The following is a 16,861-nucleotide window of genomic DNA, read 5'->3' as shown; positions in this document are numbered from 1 at the left end:
GCCAGGCGTTTTTGTTACAGAAGCTGTTCAGTAACAGCTTTTACTGTAACAATATGTGTAATCTCCTACACAAAAACGCACCCAAACCGCTAGGTATGTTTAGAAAACCTCTCTAAACATGCCTAGAATCGCTCTGAAATCAGCTCCCAAAACCGCTAGCATATTGCGGATCTGCTAGCGGTTTTGGTGTGCACTGGGCCAGAGAAGAGAGAAGCTGCCCTAATCTAAACAATACACAGGCAGTGTGCATAGAGGGGCCTGGAAGGGGGAGTTCGTAGCAGAACCACAACACTGAAGAACTTGGCAGCCTTCCAGACACAGGCCGACAAGTGTGACAGGGGAAAGATACATTGATTTATTACAGAGACTGTGATAGTAGAAAGTGTTGCAGTAAGCCAGAACACATTAGAATAGCTTTTGGAACTTGTAGGATGATAAAAAACAGGATGCAATTTTTGTTACGGAGTCTCTTTAAACTAGATGCTGTCAGCAACCCAACAAACCCAGTTGTAATGGGAAATACACATTGTTGGAATAGATAAAAAAAGAAGTTATCGGGCACTGTCCAATAAACACTGACTCTTATGAGAAATAGTCATTCCAAAAGAGGTGGTCATTTTAATCCAGCATGCGGAAGATAGGTGGGTGGGAATGGTTTGCATTGGCTGTGCAAAACCAGAAATAGTGCACTCTGCATATGACTGGAGACCACTATCAGGAGAAACCAAGTCTAACATACAGATCTTCCTGGCTGCATGATGGCAATAGATGGCCATACAGAAGGCCTCAGTCTAAGTGGAGGAAAATCACTCTATTCTTCCTTCATGGTATATGTATTTGTCAAACTGAAGAGCAAATGGTAGCTGATACCCCCTTTCCACGGGAAATCTCTACCTTTTCTCAAATAGATCATTGTCTGGATGGCTGATATGGTGTTGACGTGCGTACGTACGCACGCAAGCACGCACACACGCACACACATGTCATGTCCAAGGCCCTAATAGTTTCTGTCTTTGAACGTCTATGCATGGTGGTAAATAACAGCTTTTTCCAACTGCCAAGCAAGCAATATTTCCCTCTGCGCAGAGAGCTCTCAGTAACGAATATTCCATACAGATCACATGGCAGAACTAAAGATGTTCCAATCTATGATGAATTGCAGAATGGAAATCAGGGAGAGGAAAGATTTTACAATAGTCAAACACTAACTAAATAATCTATAAATGAATATTGTAAACAATAAGCTGTTTTATTAACTATGTTATTTTCACAACAGTCCCTCTTTAACATTAATATGAGGGGAGCCCCTGGAGACAGGCACTTTCCTGAAGTGCCTCATCTATGCAAGATCCTCTGACACAGGTACAGGAAGGCAAGATCCTAGTTTGCCTTATGAAAATACTGCCTCTGGTGCAAAGGTTACTTTAACTGTCTAAACTAGTCTATACGTATCCATAATCCTTACATTTCATTGGATGGAGAAACCAGCAGGAAAACATTTGTGTTTGGTCCTACGAGTTGAATTGACTAGCAGCTCAAAGGATAATACAATTATTTTAAACAAAGTAGAATACTTTGTTTATAAAAAGTCTAATTTTGGAAATGTTTGTCTCCTTAAAGGTATCAACAATTTTAAAGGGAAAGTTCTACATTCCAAGGAATACAAAAGACCAGCTGGTTATGATGATAAAAAGGTGTTAATCATTGGAATGGGCAACTCTGGAGTCGACATATCAGTTGATTTGTGTCCACAAGCCTCCCAGGTATACATTGATAGAGTTATAGTTCTTGAAAATTACATTGAAATGTTATGCTTCCATTGTCGCTTTGGTAAAGCAATAGTTGAACAATTTACTAACTGTAATATTTCTAATTTCTGGTCTAGCTGTGTATATTCATACCAGTAAAAATGTGAATTAGTGAAAAGGAGCCTTCAACAAAGACAACACACAAAAAAAAAAAAAAAAAGCAATCCTACTTATATAAAAAAAACCTTTAAGTTAGATATTGTGCTTACCTAAGTATTGGGAAACCTGTGGATAGTCCAGAAGTTTTCTGGATCCTTCTCCAGGCCACCAGCGCTGGGTCCCTCTTTAGGTTCTGGCCGGGAACATGGCTTTGCCCGAGCCCATCTACACAGGGCTTGTGCGAGTACGGTTCCCACATGCCCAGAAGAAGGAAGCAATTGTGACAGAGCACTTCCCTCTACTGGGCATGTACGGACCATACTCATGCATGCCCAGTATGGATGGGCTTGTTCACAGACACACTTCCAGCCAGAAGATAAAAAGAGACCCAGTGTTGGAGTGGTGGCCTGGTTCACTTCTGGGCCCAGCAATGGGTTGGTGGGCTTTTTAGAGGATCCAGGAAGCCTCTGGACAAGGCTTCCTACTACTGAGGGTAAGTATCTAACATTTATATTTTTTTTTCACATCAGGATTGCTTTAACGGATATCGGCTAAGTGGCCAATCAGCACAGTGTACTCTCATTGTGTAACTGAGATAAATAGTGAAACACCATGACAGCAGCTGAGGTAAGGAATATTCTTGTCTTATGAGAAAAAGGGGCAGCTGCATCAGGCCCATAAACTCTCAAAGAAACCTACCAAATTTTTATCTCACACACAAAATAGTCTGAATGGAGGGGAGCTATGCCATTAAACACAAAGGCCTCAAGGTGGCAACATTAAACCCTCAGAATCATAACATGGAATGTAAAATTAATTTTACGTTATTAAAAAAGAACAACAATCCAATACATGAACTAAACTGCATGTCTATCTCAGCTTAGAGGCAACTCACAAATATTTATTATATACTTATAATAGAAATGAAATGATATAGACTAAATAGCAAGGGCATAGGTATAACCATAGAATGCATAGCATTCCTATGGGGCCCAACACCCATAGCCCAAACAAGGGGCCCACCTGCCTCTCTGCTTGTTTGTGCAATTTGTTTGGGGGTTTTCTGTATTCATGGGCCCTCTGGCCTGGCCATGATGGTCAGATATTAACCCTGCTGCCCCGGGGCCCACGTGCCCATGGGCATGCAGAGAGGTTGGCAGGTGAAATGGGACTATTTTCCACCTGCCACCTCTCTGCACATTGATATTCCCTGAAACTATATACTTCCGGCCAGGCCTGAAACACAGTAGAGCTACACTGGTTGTGGCTCCTCTCTCCCCTCACAGTGTTGTCAGTGGCTCTGCCCTTCCTTTTAAACCTAAAATTAATCAAAAATATTGTTTGGACTAGATGGAAAATCTATGTCGGGGTTGGGATCCGGGAGGAGTGTGTGGGTGTTGGGGTGGGTGCTCCAGGAGGAAGGGGGGTGGTGGGACCATAAAAAAAATGTGACGTCATGTGGTGGGCTTGGGAGCTGTGTCTTCAAAGGAGTTAGTTGTTGCGTGGCCAAGTTGATATGCTGGACGGATCAACTGCGGGTCGGGGTCGTAGGCCACTGTACATAAGCCTGACTATCAGGCGGTCATTATCAGGCACCCTAGCCTACATTAGCCATGAGTGTGTACAAGACTTAAGTCAACCACTGGAGCACAATTGTACCTGATACCTGCTAAGAGGCCATGAAAATTGTGTGTGATGGCTCTAATAAACACCCCTGATGGTAGGAAATAGGAAAGACATTAAACAGCTCTGTGTCAATCTATATGGAAGATGAAAACTCATAAAGTGCAGATGCGGAAACAATCGACATAGTTTAATCTTAAAATTATTTTATAGATTTAATTGTTTATCTCGTCAGATGCAACTGTTTATTGTTTACTCTGGACTTACTTTAACCACTTCAGTACCGACATATAAAACCCTCTTAAGGAACAGAGCCATTTTGACATTTTAGCTATGTCCTTCTGTAATCAGCAATAACTTTATTGCTTCTTAAAGAGACCCTGAGATCTGATTAAAATTACATTTTTCACTTACCTGGGGCTTCCTTCAGCCCCCCATAGCCTACAAGATCCCTCAGCATCCTGGTACCTTACGTGGTCCTGATCCTGGCTCTGGTAATCTGGCGACTTCGCGTGAAGTCGCCCCCGCACACTCCTGCCGTGCACACATGTTTTTACCACCATCTAGTGGTCAAAAAGTAATATTACACACACATACACAGGCACAAAGACACACACACACACACACACACAGGCTTATAATTAAAAATTAATACAATTAATCCCTTTAGCTTCCAAAGCCCCCTTCTCCCCCCCCCCCCAAACAATTGTAAAAAAAAAAAAAAGGGAGCAACGCTGACAGGTGTAATTGGTCTGGACCATTAGGGTAAAAACCCCTGGAGGTGAAATGGTTAAATAAAGGTGGGTTTTTGCTTCAGTGTTATCTTTTCGCCTTGAACTGAAAAAATAATACAAGTATAAGAGAGAAAGGGATCATGGTAAAGGTTAATTAACAATTTTATTATGTAGAAGGTGTGGTCTTAAAAGTGGGTGGGGTTAAATGTATATTTTATTGAATCATTTTCACTGCATCAGCCGTGATGCACATGCGCAGTACAGCACATCTTTGGACGACTATAAAGATACAGTGAGCCAGCCATAGGAGGATAGGAGCGTCCCAGGTGGATGGTGAGGGAGCCCACTGTGCTGGAGGAAGTCCCAGGTAAGAATAAATGCTTTTCAGTGAGTACAGGCATAGGTGCCCCCAGTATACGTAGCCAGGCATAGGTGCCCCCAGTATAGGTAGCCAGACATAGGTGATCCCAGTATAGGTAGCCTGTTAAAGGTGCCCTCAGTATAGGTAGCCAGGAATATGTGCCTCCAGTATAGGTATTCAGATATAGGTGCCCCCAATATAGGCAGCTAGGCATAGGTGCCCCCAATATAGGTAGCCAGGTATAGGTGCCCTCAATATAGGTAGCCAGGCATAGGTGCAACCAGTATAGGTAGCCAGGTATAGGTGCTCCCAGTATGGGTAACCGAAGAGAGGTGAGATCTATTCTTCTCCCGCAGCTGCCTACTGATCATTACGATCAGCGGCGATTGTAGTGATCACATGATCAGGAGCCAATCACTATGGCTCCTGATCAGTGAGGGGAGATGTCAGCTGTAATATGACAGCTGAACCTCCCCATTTGGGTACATGAGATCATGCGGGAGTGGCGGGACTAAGGTCAGTTACAGTTACATCCTGTTAGCAGCAAACAGCCACACACAGGGTGTAACTATAATGTCCTTCGTCCCAAATTACCAGATCAAAAAGAATAAGGTGGACTGCGGCACTCTTCAAGTTGAGCTTCTTAGTACCAAATTACTGCTATAGTCACACAAAGCTTTCAACGCCAAAAAGCCATGCTTTCTTCACAACCCACACAACTGTGATGGGCTATAATGACTCGATCCTCCTCCCTTCCTCCTCCTTGCAGAGTGCAGTGGAGCTGAGTAAATAATATATTTACCTTCTCTTGTCATATCGGATCGTATCTTTCTCACTCTTTGCAGCAGCTCGCTCTATACTGCCCTCCTCTTTCTCCCCATCAGGGGCTGTAATTGGCCCTGACTGCTTCCAGGCCTCACGCACTGGCAGACCACCCAGGTGGTGTCTACCAACTGCTACAGAGTCCCTGGGGCCCATGCATGATGTGTAGCTGCACTACAATAAATCACCTGTCCAGGCGGCTGCTCTGCAGGTGCTCCGTCTTTAGCCCAGTTGTCTGTCTCTTCTCCATGACGCAGCACAGGTTATTTATGCACCGCCTGGAGAAGAGGTAGGCAGTGAGGCAGAAGACAGAGCATGGATGGAGCAGCCGTCGGGACAGGTGAGTTATTGCAATACAGCTACACGTCGTGCAGGGGCCCCGGGAGCTGTCGGAGGGAGACCTCCGGGAAGACCGCAGGTGGCTTGGGGGCCTCAGGGGCTGACTTTGCTGGAGAGGTAGGGGGCCCCAAAGTATCCTTTGCCCCTAAACTGCAAGGGAGAAGGCAAAGTGGAAAGGAGGATGGTTGTGTTCTGTAGGAAGCTGAGGGGGGTATAGAGGGGTATAGTTACGCTCGTGCCGAAGATGCTTATTTTTAAAAATATTGGCAGGAAAGGGGTTATAAAACATCTCTGCAACTTCAAAAAAAAATACGGTACCTCTGAACTGGGTTTTGCTCACCATCAGGGGCGTAGGAATAGACCCTGCAGTGCAGCCCCTGCAGTTGCAGGGGGGCCCCTAGCAAGTCAGGGGCCCGGAGGAGGAAAGGCTGTCACCACCGGCGTACCTACCGGGGATGCGACTCTTTCAGCCGCAGGGGGGCCGGCCGCCCGGGGCTGCTCTGGGGCCCGCTCATTGTGCGTGGGGGGAGCGCTGCTCTGGACCCCCCAGCAAGGTGCTCAACTGGCCGCAGCGTCTGCCAGTTCATTCCCCGCAGCCCCGCTCCACCAGCAGCCTGCATAGTCTCCGGCAGGCAGAGCAGGGCTACGGCAAGATGGCCGCCGAAGAAGCCCTACACTGGAGACTATTTGTGTCTCTAGTACAGGGTTTCGGCAGCCATCTTGCCGTAGCCCTGCACTCTGCCTGTCAGCGCGGGAGATGTGCTGCAGGAGGACTCGGGGAGCTGTGTGCCAGATGCCGGGAGAGGAGAAGACTTCTGTCAGGTAAGTGAATTGTTTTTTTTTCACAGGTGCATTTTTTTTTCTAGTGTCTCCTGCCCACATTGTGATTTTTAGGTGTCTGCTGCCCACATTGTGATTTTCAGGTGTCTGCTGCCCACATTGTGATTTTCTGGTGACTGCTGCCCACATTACGATTTTCTGGTCACTGCTGCCCACATTGCGATTTTCAGGTGTCTGCTGCCCACATTACGATTTTCAGGTGTCTGCTGCCCACATTACGATTTTCAGGTGTCTGCTGCCCACATTACGATTTTCAGGTGTCTGCTGCCCACATTGCGATTTTCAGGTGTCTGCTGCCCACATTGTGATTTTCTGGTCACTGCTGCCCACATTGCGATTTTCTGGTGTCTGCTGCCCACATTACGATTTTCAGGTGTCTGCTGCCCACATTGTGATTTTCAGGTGTCTGCTGCCCACATTGCGATTTTCTGGTGTCTGCTGCCCACATTACGATTTTCAGGTGTCTGCTGCCCACATTGTGATTTTCAGGTGTCTGCTGCCCACATTACGATTTTCTGGTCACTGCTGCCCACATTGCGATTTTCTGGTCACTGCTGCCCACATTGCGATTTTCAGGTGTCTGCTGCCCTCATTACGATTTTCAGGTGTCTGCTGCCCACATTACGATTTTCAGGTGTCTGCTGCCCACATTACGATTTTCAGGTGTCTGCTGCCCACATTGCGATTTTCAGGTGTCTGCTGCCCACATTATGATTTTCTGGTCACTGCTGCCCACATTGTGATTTTCAGGTGTCTGCTGCCCACATTATGATTTTCTGGTCACTGCTGCCCACATTGTGATTTTCAGGTGTCTGCTGCCCACATTGCGATTTTCTGGTGTCTGCTGCCCACATTATGATTTTCTGGTGTCTGCTGCCCACATTACGATTTTCTAGTCACTGCTGCCCACATTGCGATTTTCTGGTGTCTGCTGCCCACATTGCGATTTTCTGGTGTCTGCTGCCCACATTACGATTTTCAGGTGTCTGCTGCCCACATTGTGATTTTCAGGTGTCTGCTGCCCACATTACGATTTTCTGGTCACTGCTGCCCACATTGCGATTTTCTGGTCACTGCTGCCCACATTGCGATTTTCAGGTGTCTGCTGCCCTCATTACGATTTTCAGGTGTCTGCTGCCCACATTACGATTTTCAGGTGTCTGCTGCCCACATTACGATTTTCAGGTGTCTGCTGCCCACATTGCGATTTTCAGGTGTCTGCTGCCCACATTGCGATTTTCTGGTGTCTGCTGCCCACATTACGATTTTCTGGTGTATGCTGCCCACATTAGGATTTTCTGGTGACTGCTGCCCACATTGCGATTTTTCTGGTGACTGCTGCCCACATTGCGATTTTTCTGGTGACTGCTGCCCACATAAGGATTTTCTGGTGACTGCTGCCCACATTAGGATTTTCTGGTGTCTGCTGCCCACATTACGACATTCTGGTGACTGACTGCTGCCCACATTAGGATTTTCTGGTGACTGCTGCCCACATTACGATATTCTGGTGACTGCTGCCCACATTAGGATTTTCTGGTGACTGATGCCCACATTGCAATTTTCTGGTGACTGCTGCCCACATGGCGATTTTCTGGTGACTGCTGCCCACATTGCGATTTTCTGGTGAACTCTGCCCACATTACGATTTTCTGGCCCACATTACGATTTTCTGGTGAACACTGCCCACGTTACGATTGTCTGGTGAATGCTGTCCACGTTACGATTTTCTGGTGAACGCTGCCCACATTACGATTTTCTGGCCCACATTACGATTTTCTGGCGAACACTGCCCAAGTTACGATTGTCTGGTGAATGCTGTCCATGTTACAATTTTCTGGTGAACTCTGCCCACATTACGATTTTCTGTCCCACATTACGATATTCTGGTGAACGCTGCCCACATTACGATTGTCTGGTGAATGCTGCCCACGTTACAATTTTCTGGTGACTGCTGCTCGCGTTACTATTTTCTGGTGACTGGTGCCCACATTAGGATTTTCTGGTGAACTCTGCCCACATTATGATTTTCTAAAGGCCCACATTACGATTTTCTGGTGAACTCTGCCAACATTACGATTTTCTGGCCCACATTACGATTGTCTGGTAAAATGCTGCCCACTTTACAATTAATTTACAGTGAAACGCTGCCCCATTACGATTATTTGGCACCTATGGGGGGGGCCCCATCCAAATATTCGCAGGGGGGCCCAGTGATTTCTAGTTACGCCCCTGCTCACCATACTTTTAATTCTGTTTTATCTGTGGTGGTGTGACATGTCACAGCACTATCCTCACACTCCAGCGCCCCCTGTGGCCCCCGCTCTGCTTAGCTGTAATATTCGACTGAGCAGAACGTCAATTATAGGCGGGGAGGAAGTGGCAGTTCCCCTTCATCCCTGCCTGTGATGTCCCCTCCACTTGCCGCTTATGGTTGTACTGCACACAGCAGGAGAGCTTCAACGTTTGTGGACTTGTGGAGATTGATCTCGGAACAATAGTGTACTAATAGCTGTATTAGTACACTACTGTTTTGAGCTCAATCTCCACATGTCCACACATGTTGCAGCTTTCCTGCAAGCTGTGTGCAGTATAGGCATATCGGGAACCAAAAGCAGCAAGTAGAGTGGGGAATAATATATGAGGATAGAACTTTTTTTTGCTGATAAGGGGTTACAGGATGATAGCATTTGTGTGTGTATGTTAATAGGCAAGGTGGAGGAGACAGCATGATGGCAGTACGTAACAATAACAAAATACATGAAGCAATTTTATTCAAGGTCTATCCATTTTATTTTGACATTTCTATCAAATTTCTCTAGGTATACCTTTCAACCAGACAAGGAGTGTGGGTGATTCCGCGCCTTGGGACTGGAGGATACCCTTATGATTTCAATGTAGTGTTCCGTTTCAAAGACTGGATTGAAAACCTAGTACCTCCAGCTGTGTCTAGATGGATGTTCAAACGTTACGTAAATGGACGGTTTAGCCATCAAATGTACAATTTCGAGCCTGAAGGGTAAGGGAAAATATTTTCCCATAAAAAATGTAAAAAAAATCCTTTCTGTTTACTGTTTCTGCAAATTAACAAAACAGAGAACTTTATGCAATATACAGAACATTTTAATTCATTTTTGCTGTACACACTGAGGGAATACACGTCGCAGTCCATTGGCAGTAGCTGAATAGTGTAATGGTTAAGGGTTCTGCCTCTGACATAGGAGACCTGGGTTCTTCCTACTCAGTAAGCCAGTGTCTATTCAGTAAGGAGCTCTTGGGCTAGACTCCCTAACACTGCTGCCTACTGAGTGCGCTCTAGTGGCTGCCTCACAATTGCTTTTAGTCCAACAAGAGAACAGAGCTATACAAATATATTAATTATTTATTGACTAGTTGACCTAAGCCCGTTTAAAAATAGGCTCTAGGTCTCTTCATGCCGCGACCAGTCAGTGCGCGCACACCCGCCTGCCAGGCTCCCTGGCCCGTCCTCCTGTCCCAACAGATTTCTGTACTGCGCACATGCGCAGTACAAAAAACCCACGGACACTCAGCCATGGCCCAGAAGGATGACGCAGGGACAGTAAGGTTTTATTATAAAGGACATCTCAGTGCTGCTACAATGGCCTAAGCACAAGACAAAAAAAAAGTGCAACATATGGCACTTCTGGAGCTTTACTGTGCAGCTGCAGGCACACAAATGTACAGCTAGTGTGGATTGCAATGTAATTTTTGATAGCACATCACACACACAGGATGTTAAAAGTGAAACTTGGAAAAAAAAATGTTAAAAGTAGAACTTAATAGAAAATGTGTTGGAGAAGGACTCAGGTGTAAAAGGAGTACAAGTGAACTATTCAGCCCTCTCCATGCAACAGGAAGTGAGCTAACCGTCATGTCTCTGAACACAACTGCCAGGAGAGGGGACAGAAGCCTGCGAGCCCCCAGCATGTTAGTGGTAATTGAGAGCTGGCAGATCAGTGGCATTCCCACTGTTGAAAAGAAAAATAAAACCAAGTCTGCAGGAAAAAGAAGATCTGAGATGTAAGGCTCATTGTCAGGTGCTCCTCTAAAATATAAAGAGTTATGGGTATCGGAGGATATCTAGGAAAAGTTACAATGTCTATCCTTAAAGATTTGTCTCAGCATTAAGAAACTTGGAGTTAAGATTTAGAGAGGAAATTGACTTTCTAAAAAAAGAGTCTTAAATATTTTACCAACTTTGGCAATATTGCTGACAAAGCAGAATAAGCCATGAAAAGAAAGCAAAGTCCAAACAAAATTGATGCGTATTTATGTGGGGCTAGACTAGGCTAGACAGACAGAGTACTTTTCCTTCAGTTGGCACTTGGCATGTGGCACTTGGCACATGGCACTTGGCACGTGGCACTTGGCACATGGCACGTGGCACTTGGCATGTGGCACGTGGCACATGGCACTTGGCACGTGGCACATGGCACTTGGCACATGGCACTTTGCACATGGCACTTTGCACGTGGCACTTGGCACGTGTCACTGCCACGTTGTCACGTGCCACGTGCCAAGTGCAAAGTGCCAAGTGCAAAGTGCCACGTGCCACTGTCAAGTGCAACCTCCGGCATGCTCCTGGCAGACGTTACACCTGCTGCTGCTGCATTGCCTACTCCTGCTGCCTTTGCTGCTTCCACCGCCAGGGTGCCACAGACCACTGCTGCTGTGCTGATACCACCTATATTTAACCCACAACACAATTGCTGCGTAATTTTTTGGAGGTGTCTGGGCTAAAAACTGTCATGTCCCAGATGTGCGGTTGGACTTTGGACACAGTGTAGGCTGCACGACTGCTGTCTGGAACCTAGTCCTGGTGTTAATTGACAGCCATTTTTTTATTTATTTTTTTTGGGGGGGGGGGATTTTAAGTCCCCACATCATCATCAATTAGTGTTTCCCTTTAAAAAAACATAATTCTACATGCCTCATTTACCCTAAAAAAAAGTTTTAAAAGCAATTTAAAGCCCACTTCCAGTTTTTGTATCCAGATATCAGAATCCGCCCGGATATCCCGGATACTGGGTTCGGATATCCGATTCTATTTGGATACCTCAAAGTTCAGATTCGGATATCCAATCCGGATTCGGATATCTGGGTATCCGGATCCGGATCAATTTGAATTTTGAAAAGAGGTATCCGAGCACCCCACCCAAAAAACCATCAGAAGGATAAAGTAGCCCTCAGAAAGGCTGTTTGGGGTGCTTTAACCACTTTACCCTCCACGGTATGAATTTCTCTCTCCCTTTTTGCACCCTTAAAAAACCAAGGGACGGAGAAATCTGTACCTCCCGCGCTCCCGCCGCTGTCCGCGCTCCCGCCGCTCGTGCACGCCGCCGCTCGGAGATCAATGAACGGAAAATCCATTCCCGTTCCTTGATCTAAACCCCTGCAATGATCTGCTGCTTCTATGAGAAACAGTGCGATCATTGTGATTTTCCCAGCCTTATACTGCTTCCTGTAATCAGAATCAGAATCTTTATTTTCGCCAAGCACTACTGGGTCGTGCCCGGAATTGGTCTTGGCACGTACAGGATACAGGTAGGATAGGGTACATAGAATACATCAGAAAGGATCAACACTATATCAGACATTTCATTCAGAGAAATACATACAAGCAAAAAAACACTCAATTTTTGTATAGTTACGCAAATATTGAGTGTTTTTTTTGCTTGTATGCTTACAGGTCGCATGAATACAAACTCACTGTAAAACTACACCCTAAAGCATTTTACATATACAAATACATTAGTTTTACACAATAAATTAACTCATTACCTCCCACATTCCCCATTTTTTTTTTGTAATAAAAAAAAAAAATACAATAAAAAAAAAAACATAGATAGTTACCTTAGGGACTGAACTTTTTAAATATTTATGTCAAGAGGGCATAACACTGTTACTTTATAAACTACGGGCTTGTAATTAGGGATGGATGCAAAACTGAAAAAAAAATGCACCTTTATTTCTGAATAAAATATTGGCGCCAAACATTGTGATAAGGACATAATTTAAACGGTTTTATAACCGGGACAAATGGGCAAATACATTTCATGGGTTTTAATTACAGTAGCATGAATTATTTAAAAACTATAATGGCCGAAAACTGAAAAATAATTTTTTCCCACATTTTTTCCTATTTTTCCCATTAAAACACATTTAGAATAAAATAATTATTGGCATAATGTCCCACCTAAAGAAAGCCTAATTCATGTCGAAAAAAACAAGATAGTTCATTTCATTGCGATAAGTCATAATAAAGTTATAGACGAATGAATGGAAGGAGCGCTGAAAGGTGAAAATTGCTCTGGTGTTCAAGGGGTAAAACCCCTCAGTGGTGAAGTGGTTAACAGGAAGTCAGTCAGTGAGGATTAAAATAAACAGGCCTAGCTACCACTTTCCCTATTTCCAGCATGCTCTGTCCATTCCTCCCACTATTCCAGCCGATGACAGATTGGAACATGGCGAGTGGAGTGCATTTTTACAGGGGTTGGGGGGTCCATGAGGGAGTGCAGGCTGATTGGCAGCCATGTGCCTGCTGACTGTGATGTAAGGGGTCAAAGTTTAGCTCAATAATTATGTAATGGGGCGAGTCGAATAGTCCCACGTGCTTGCCGCTTGCGGCTAGCATGAATACCTGATCTTCACCGAATAGTGCTCGCCGGCGAAGCGTTCGGGCCATCTCTACTTACAAACTATGGACAAGATTCTTAATGATCTATGCACCTGCAAGTTTAACTTTCTGCCTTAAAGAGACTCTGTAACAAAATGTTCAGCCTTATTTCTTCTATCATATAAGTTCCTATACCTGTTCTAATGTGCTCTGGCTTACTGCAGCCTTTCCTAGTTGCACAGTGGCTATATTATCTCTGTTATATCATCTAATCTTCTTTCTTCTGTCGGCTCTGTCTTATCTGAGCCTATCACAAGCTTTTAGCAGCCATGTATTTTGTTTGTAAACACTGCCTAAAACTGGCAATTACAAGCCAGGATCGCAGCAGGGAGTGGCAGGAGAACATAATGAATAGAATGGTATGCTTTTTATTGTAAGAATTTTAGAGTACAGATTCTCTTTAAAGGGACTCCGAGCTCACGAAAAAAAGAAAAGTTGTACTCACCAGGGGCTTTCTCCAGCCCAGTGCTGGTCGGGAGGTCCCACGCCGGCGTCCTGGCTCCTCTCCTTCTCCCCGCTCCGGTATAGCTGACGGGCCGCAGCCCGGGCGACACTCGGTGGAGTGTCGGGCTGCAGCTTCCGCGTATGACGCGGATTACGTCACACGCCGGCCGCCTCGCGTCATCACGGCGGCCGGCGTGAAAGTACTGCGCATGCGCGATTAAAGCGCGCATGCGCAGTACTTTCACGCCGGCCGCCGTGATGACGCGAGGCGGCCGGCGTGTGACGTAATCCGCATCATACGCGGAAGCTGCATCCCGACACTCCACCGAGTGTCGCCCGGGCTGCGGCCTGTCAGCTATACCGGAGCGGGGAGAAGGAGAGGAGCCAGGACGCCGGCGTGGGACCTCCCGACCAGCACTGGGCTGGAGAAAGCCCCTGGTGAGTACAACTTTTCTTTTTTTCGTGAGCTCGGAGTCCCTTTAAGTTGTGATTAAATGCAAAACAATTTTTCTTGTTTTTCCACTGTTACATTTTTTAGATTTTCAGATTTGTGCTCTTCATCACACATTAGGGACATCTCTGTTAATGGAAGGTTAAATGTTACATTTTTTTATTTTTTGTACAGAATCCTGTGGAAGGAGCCTTTGGTAAATGATGAACTTCCAAGCCATATTCTGTCAGGCTCAATTATCATCAAGCCAGGAGTGACCAAATTCACAGAAACAGCTGCTCATTTCTGGGATGGCACTGTGGTGGACAACCTTGATGCTGTCATTGTTTGTACCGGATTTGACTGCGATTTCCCATTCTTGGATGAATCTGTATTTAAGATGGATGAGAGCAAAGGATCTTTATATAAAAAGATAATTCCTCTCGGGATAGAGAAACCAACAATTGCTTTTCTTTCATTTGTGCGTCCAGTTGGATCCCACATGGTACTTTCTGAACTTCAGAGTCGCTGGGCCACTAGGCTATTTAAAGGTACGGAACAAAGAAACAACAAAAACAAATTAGTGGTTTTTAATCAGTCACAAACAACAACCTCTGAATTGACTCATACTGTATGGTGTGTCATGTTGCAGGCTTACACAAGCTTCCAGATCCAGGAAATATTAAAAGAGAGATGCTGAAAGATCAGGAAAGAAGAAAGAAATGGTGAGACTCGAAGCATATTATGTGGCATTCTATATACTTTCTTACATAATCAAGGATATATTGTTTAGTCAATAGATTTTTCTGGAACCTAGCAGACAACCCGAAAGCTATATGTTTTGTTAAAGTACACTTTGTGTCATCATACATGATTACACAATGCCATCAAATAACTACAGCTGTAACCAGCAGTGTAGATATGTCATAATATGCCATCTCCAAAGAAATTGTAGTGGACCAGCACCAGAGATATATAAATAATCTGTTTATTTATCTTGCCACAGTGAATACATAGCCATAAGGTCCACTCCAGAACACTTAAGAATATAGCTTTTAAAGGATATACGATGTGATCAAGCTTAGAAAAGTTAAATACTTGTTATGGGGCATAATCCTTCTGGGATGCAGTCTGCGTCCTTGTTTTGCCCCAGATTACCTCCAAGCGCAGTTCAAACAGTCCATACTGGCCCCCTTCTCCCCTGTGTTGCCAATGCCATCCTTGACCCGGCAAAAAAATTAGTCCATAGTCCCCCGCTAGTGATGTCGCGAACCTCCGATATTCGGTTCGCGAACCCTGTTCGCGAACCTCCGCCGAAAGTTCGATTCGCGAAAAAGTTTGCGAGCCGCAATAGACTTCAATGGGGAGGCGAACATCAAAATGTAGAAAAATTTCTACTGGCTGGAAAAATTATACAAAACATGTTTCAAGGGTTCTAATACCTGGAGGACCACCCTCCTACCCATTCCCTCCTCCCTCCTACCGGAGAGAGGAGGGTCTCATCTGCCAGGGAATTATAGTATTTCAAAAGCCAGCTTACATACCGTGGCTGGGAATTGAATCCAGGTCTCAGTGTATGGTAGGTAAGGTAACTAACATATCCATTATACCACCAACACTACTAGCTGAAACTAGCCTAGCATGTACCATTTATGCTCAATCCAAGAGAAAAATTAGACAAGACAAATAACATTTATATCACACTTTTCTCCTGGCGGACTCAAAGCGCCAGAGCTGCAGCCACTAGGGCACGCTCTATAGGCAGTAGCAGTGTTAGGAAGACTTGCCTAAGGTCTCTTACTGAATAGGTGCTGGCTTACTGAACAGACAGAGCCGAGATTCAAATCCTGGTCTCCTGAGTCAGAGGCAGGGCCCTTAACCATTACACCATCCAGCCACTGCTTAAGGATATGTAGCCAGGCATGGCCTTGCCTTTTGTGTTCAACAGTTGTCAAGAGAAAAATTAGACAAGACAAACAACATTTATATTGCGCTTTTCTCCTGGCTGACTCAAAGCGCCAGAGCTGCAGCCATTAGGGCACGCTCTATAGGCAGTAGCAGTGTTAGGAAGACTTCCCTAAGGTCTCCTACTGAATAGGTGCTGGCTTACTGAACAGACAGAGCCGAGATTTGAACCCTGGTCTCCTGTGTCAGAGGCAGAGCCCTTAACCATTACACCATCCAGCCACTGCTTAAGGATATGTAGCCAGGCATGGCCTTGCCTTTTGTGTTCAACAGTTGTCCAAAGAGAACCCCAGATAGCCAGGTAGATTCATCTCTCTCTCTCTCTCTTTCTCTCTCTCTCTCTCTCTGCCTCTAACACAGGAGACCAGGGTTCGAATCTCGGCTCTGTCTGTTCAGTAAGCCAGCACCTATTCAGTAGGAGATCTTAGGCAAGCAGGGACGGATCTAGACCAAGTTGCCCCAAGTTGCGCCTGGGGCAAGGTCAGGTTTTGGCGCCTAAACTGCCATTCCCCATCCACATTTTGCCGCCTTTTTAAGAATTCAACAAACTGCGCCTGGGGCAAGAGACCCGCTTGCTCCCCCCTAGATCCGTCCCTGTAGGCAAGTCTTCCTAACACTGCTACTGCCTATAGAGTGTGCCCTAGTGGCTGCAGCTCTGGCGCTTTGAGTCAACCAGGAGAAAAGCGCGATATAAATGTT

General features: G+C 45.3%; 1 protein-coding gene across 1 annotated transcript in view; it reads left to right on the top strand.

Moving 5' to 3' along the window:
* Positions 1-16,861, top strand: part of LOC137522549 (dimethylaniline monooxygenase [N-oxide-forming] 2-like) — a 93,510-nt gene that overhangs the window by 71,284 nt on the left and 5,365 nt on the right. Inside the window, exons 5-8 of the mRNA XM_068242629.1 lie at positions 1,621-1,763; positions 9,449-9,645; positions 14,393-14,748; positions 14,850-14,922. Of these exons, the coding sequence (XP_068098730.1) occupies positions 1,621-1,763; positions 9,449-9,645; positions 14,393-14,748; positions 14,850-14,922 (769 nt within the window). The remainder of the gene's footprint in view (positions 1-1,620; positions 1,764-9,448; positions 9,646-14,392; positions 14,749-14,849; positions 14,923-16,861) is intronic.

Source organism: Hyperolius riggenbachi, chromosome 6, assembly GCF_040937935.1.
Source record: "Hyperolius riggenbachi isolate aHypRig1 chromosome 6, aHypRig1.pri, whole genome shotgun sequence".
Classification (NCBI taxonomy): Eukaryota; Metazoa; Chordata; class Amphibia; order Anura; family Hyperoliidae; genus Hyperolius; species Hyperolius riggenbachi.
This window is presented reverse-complemented; position numbering and strand designations above follow the sequence as displayed.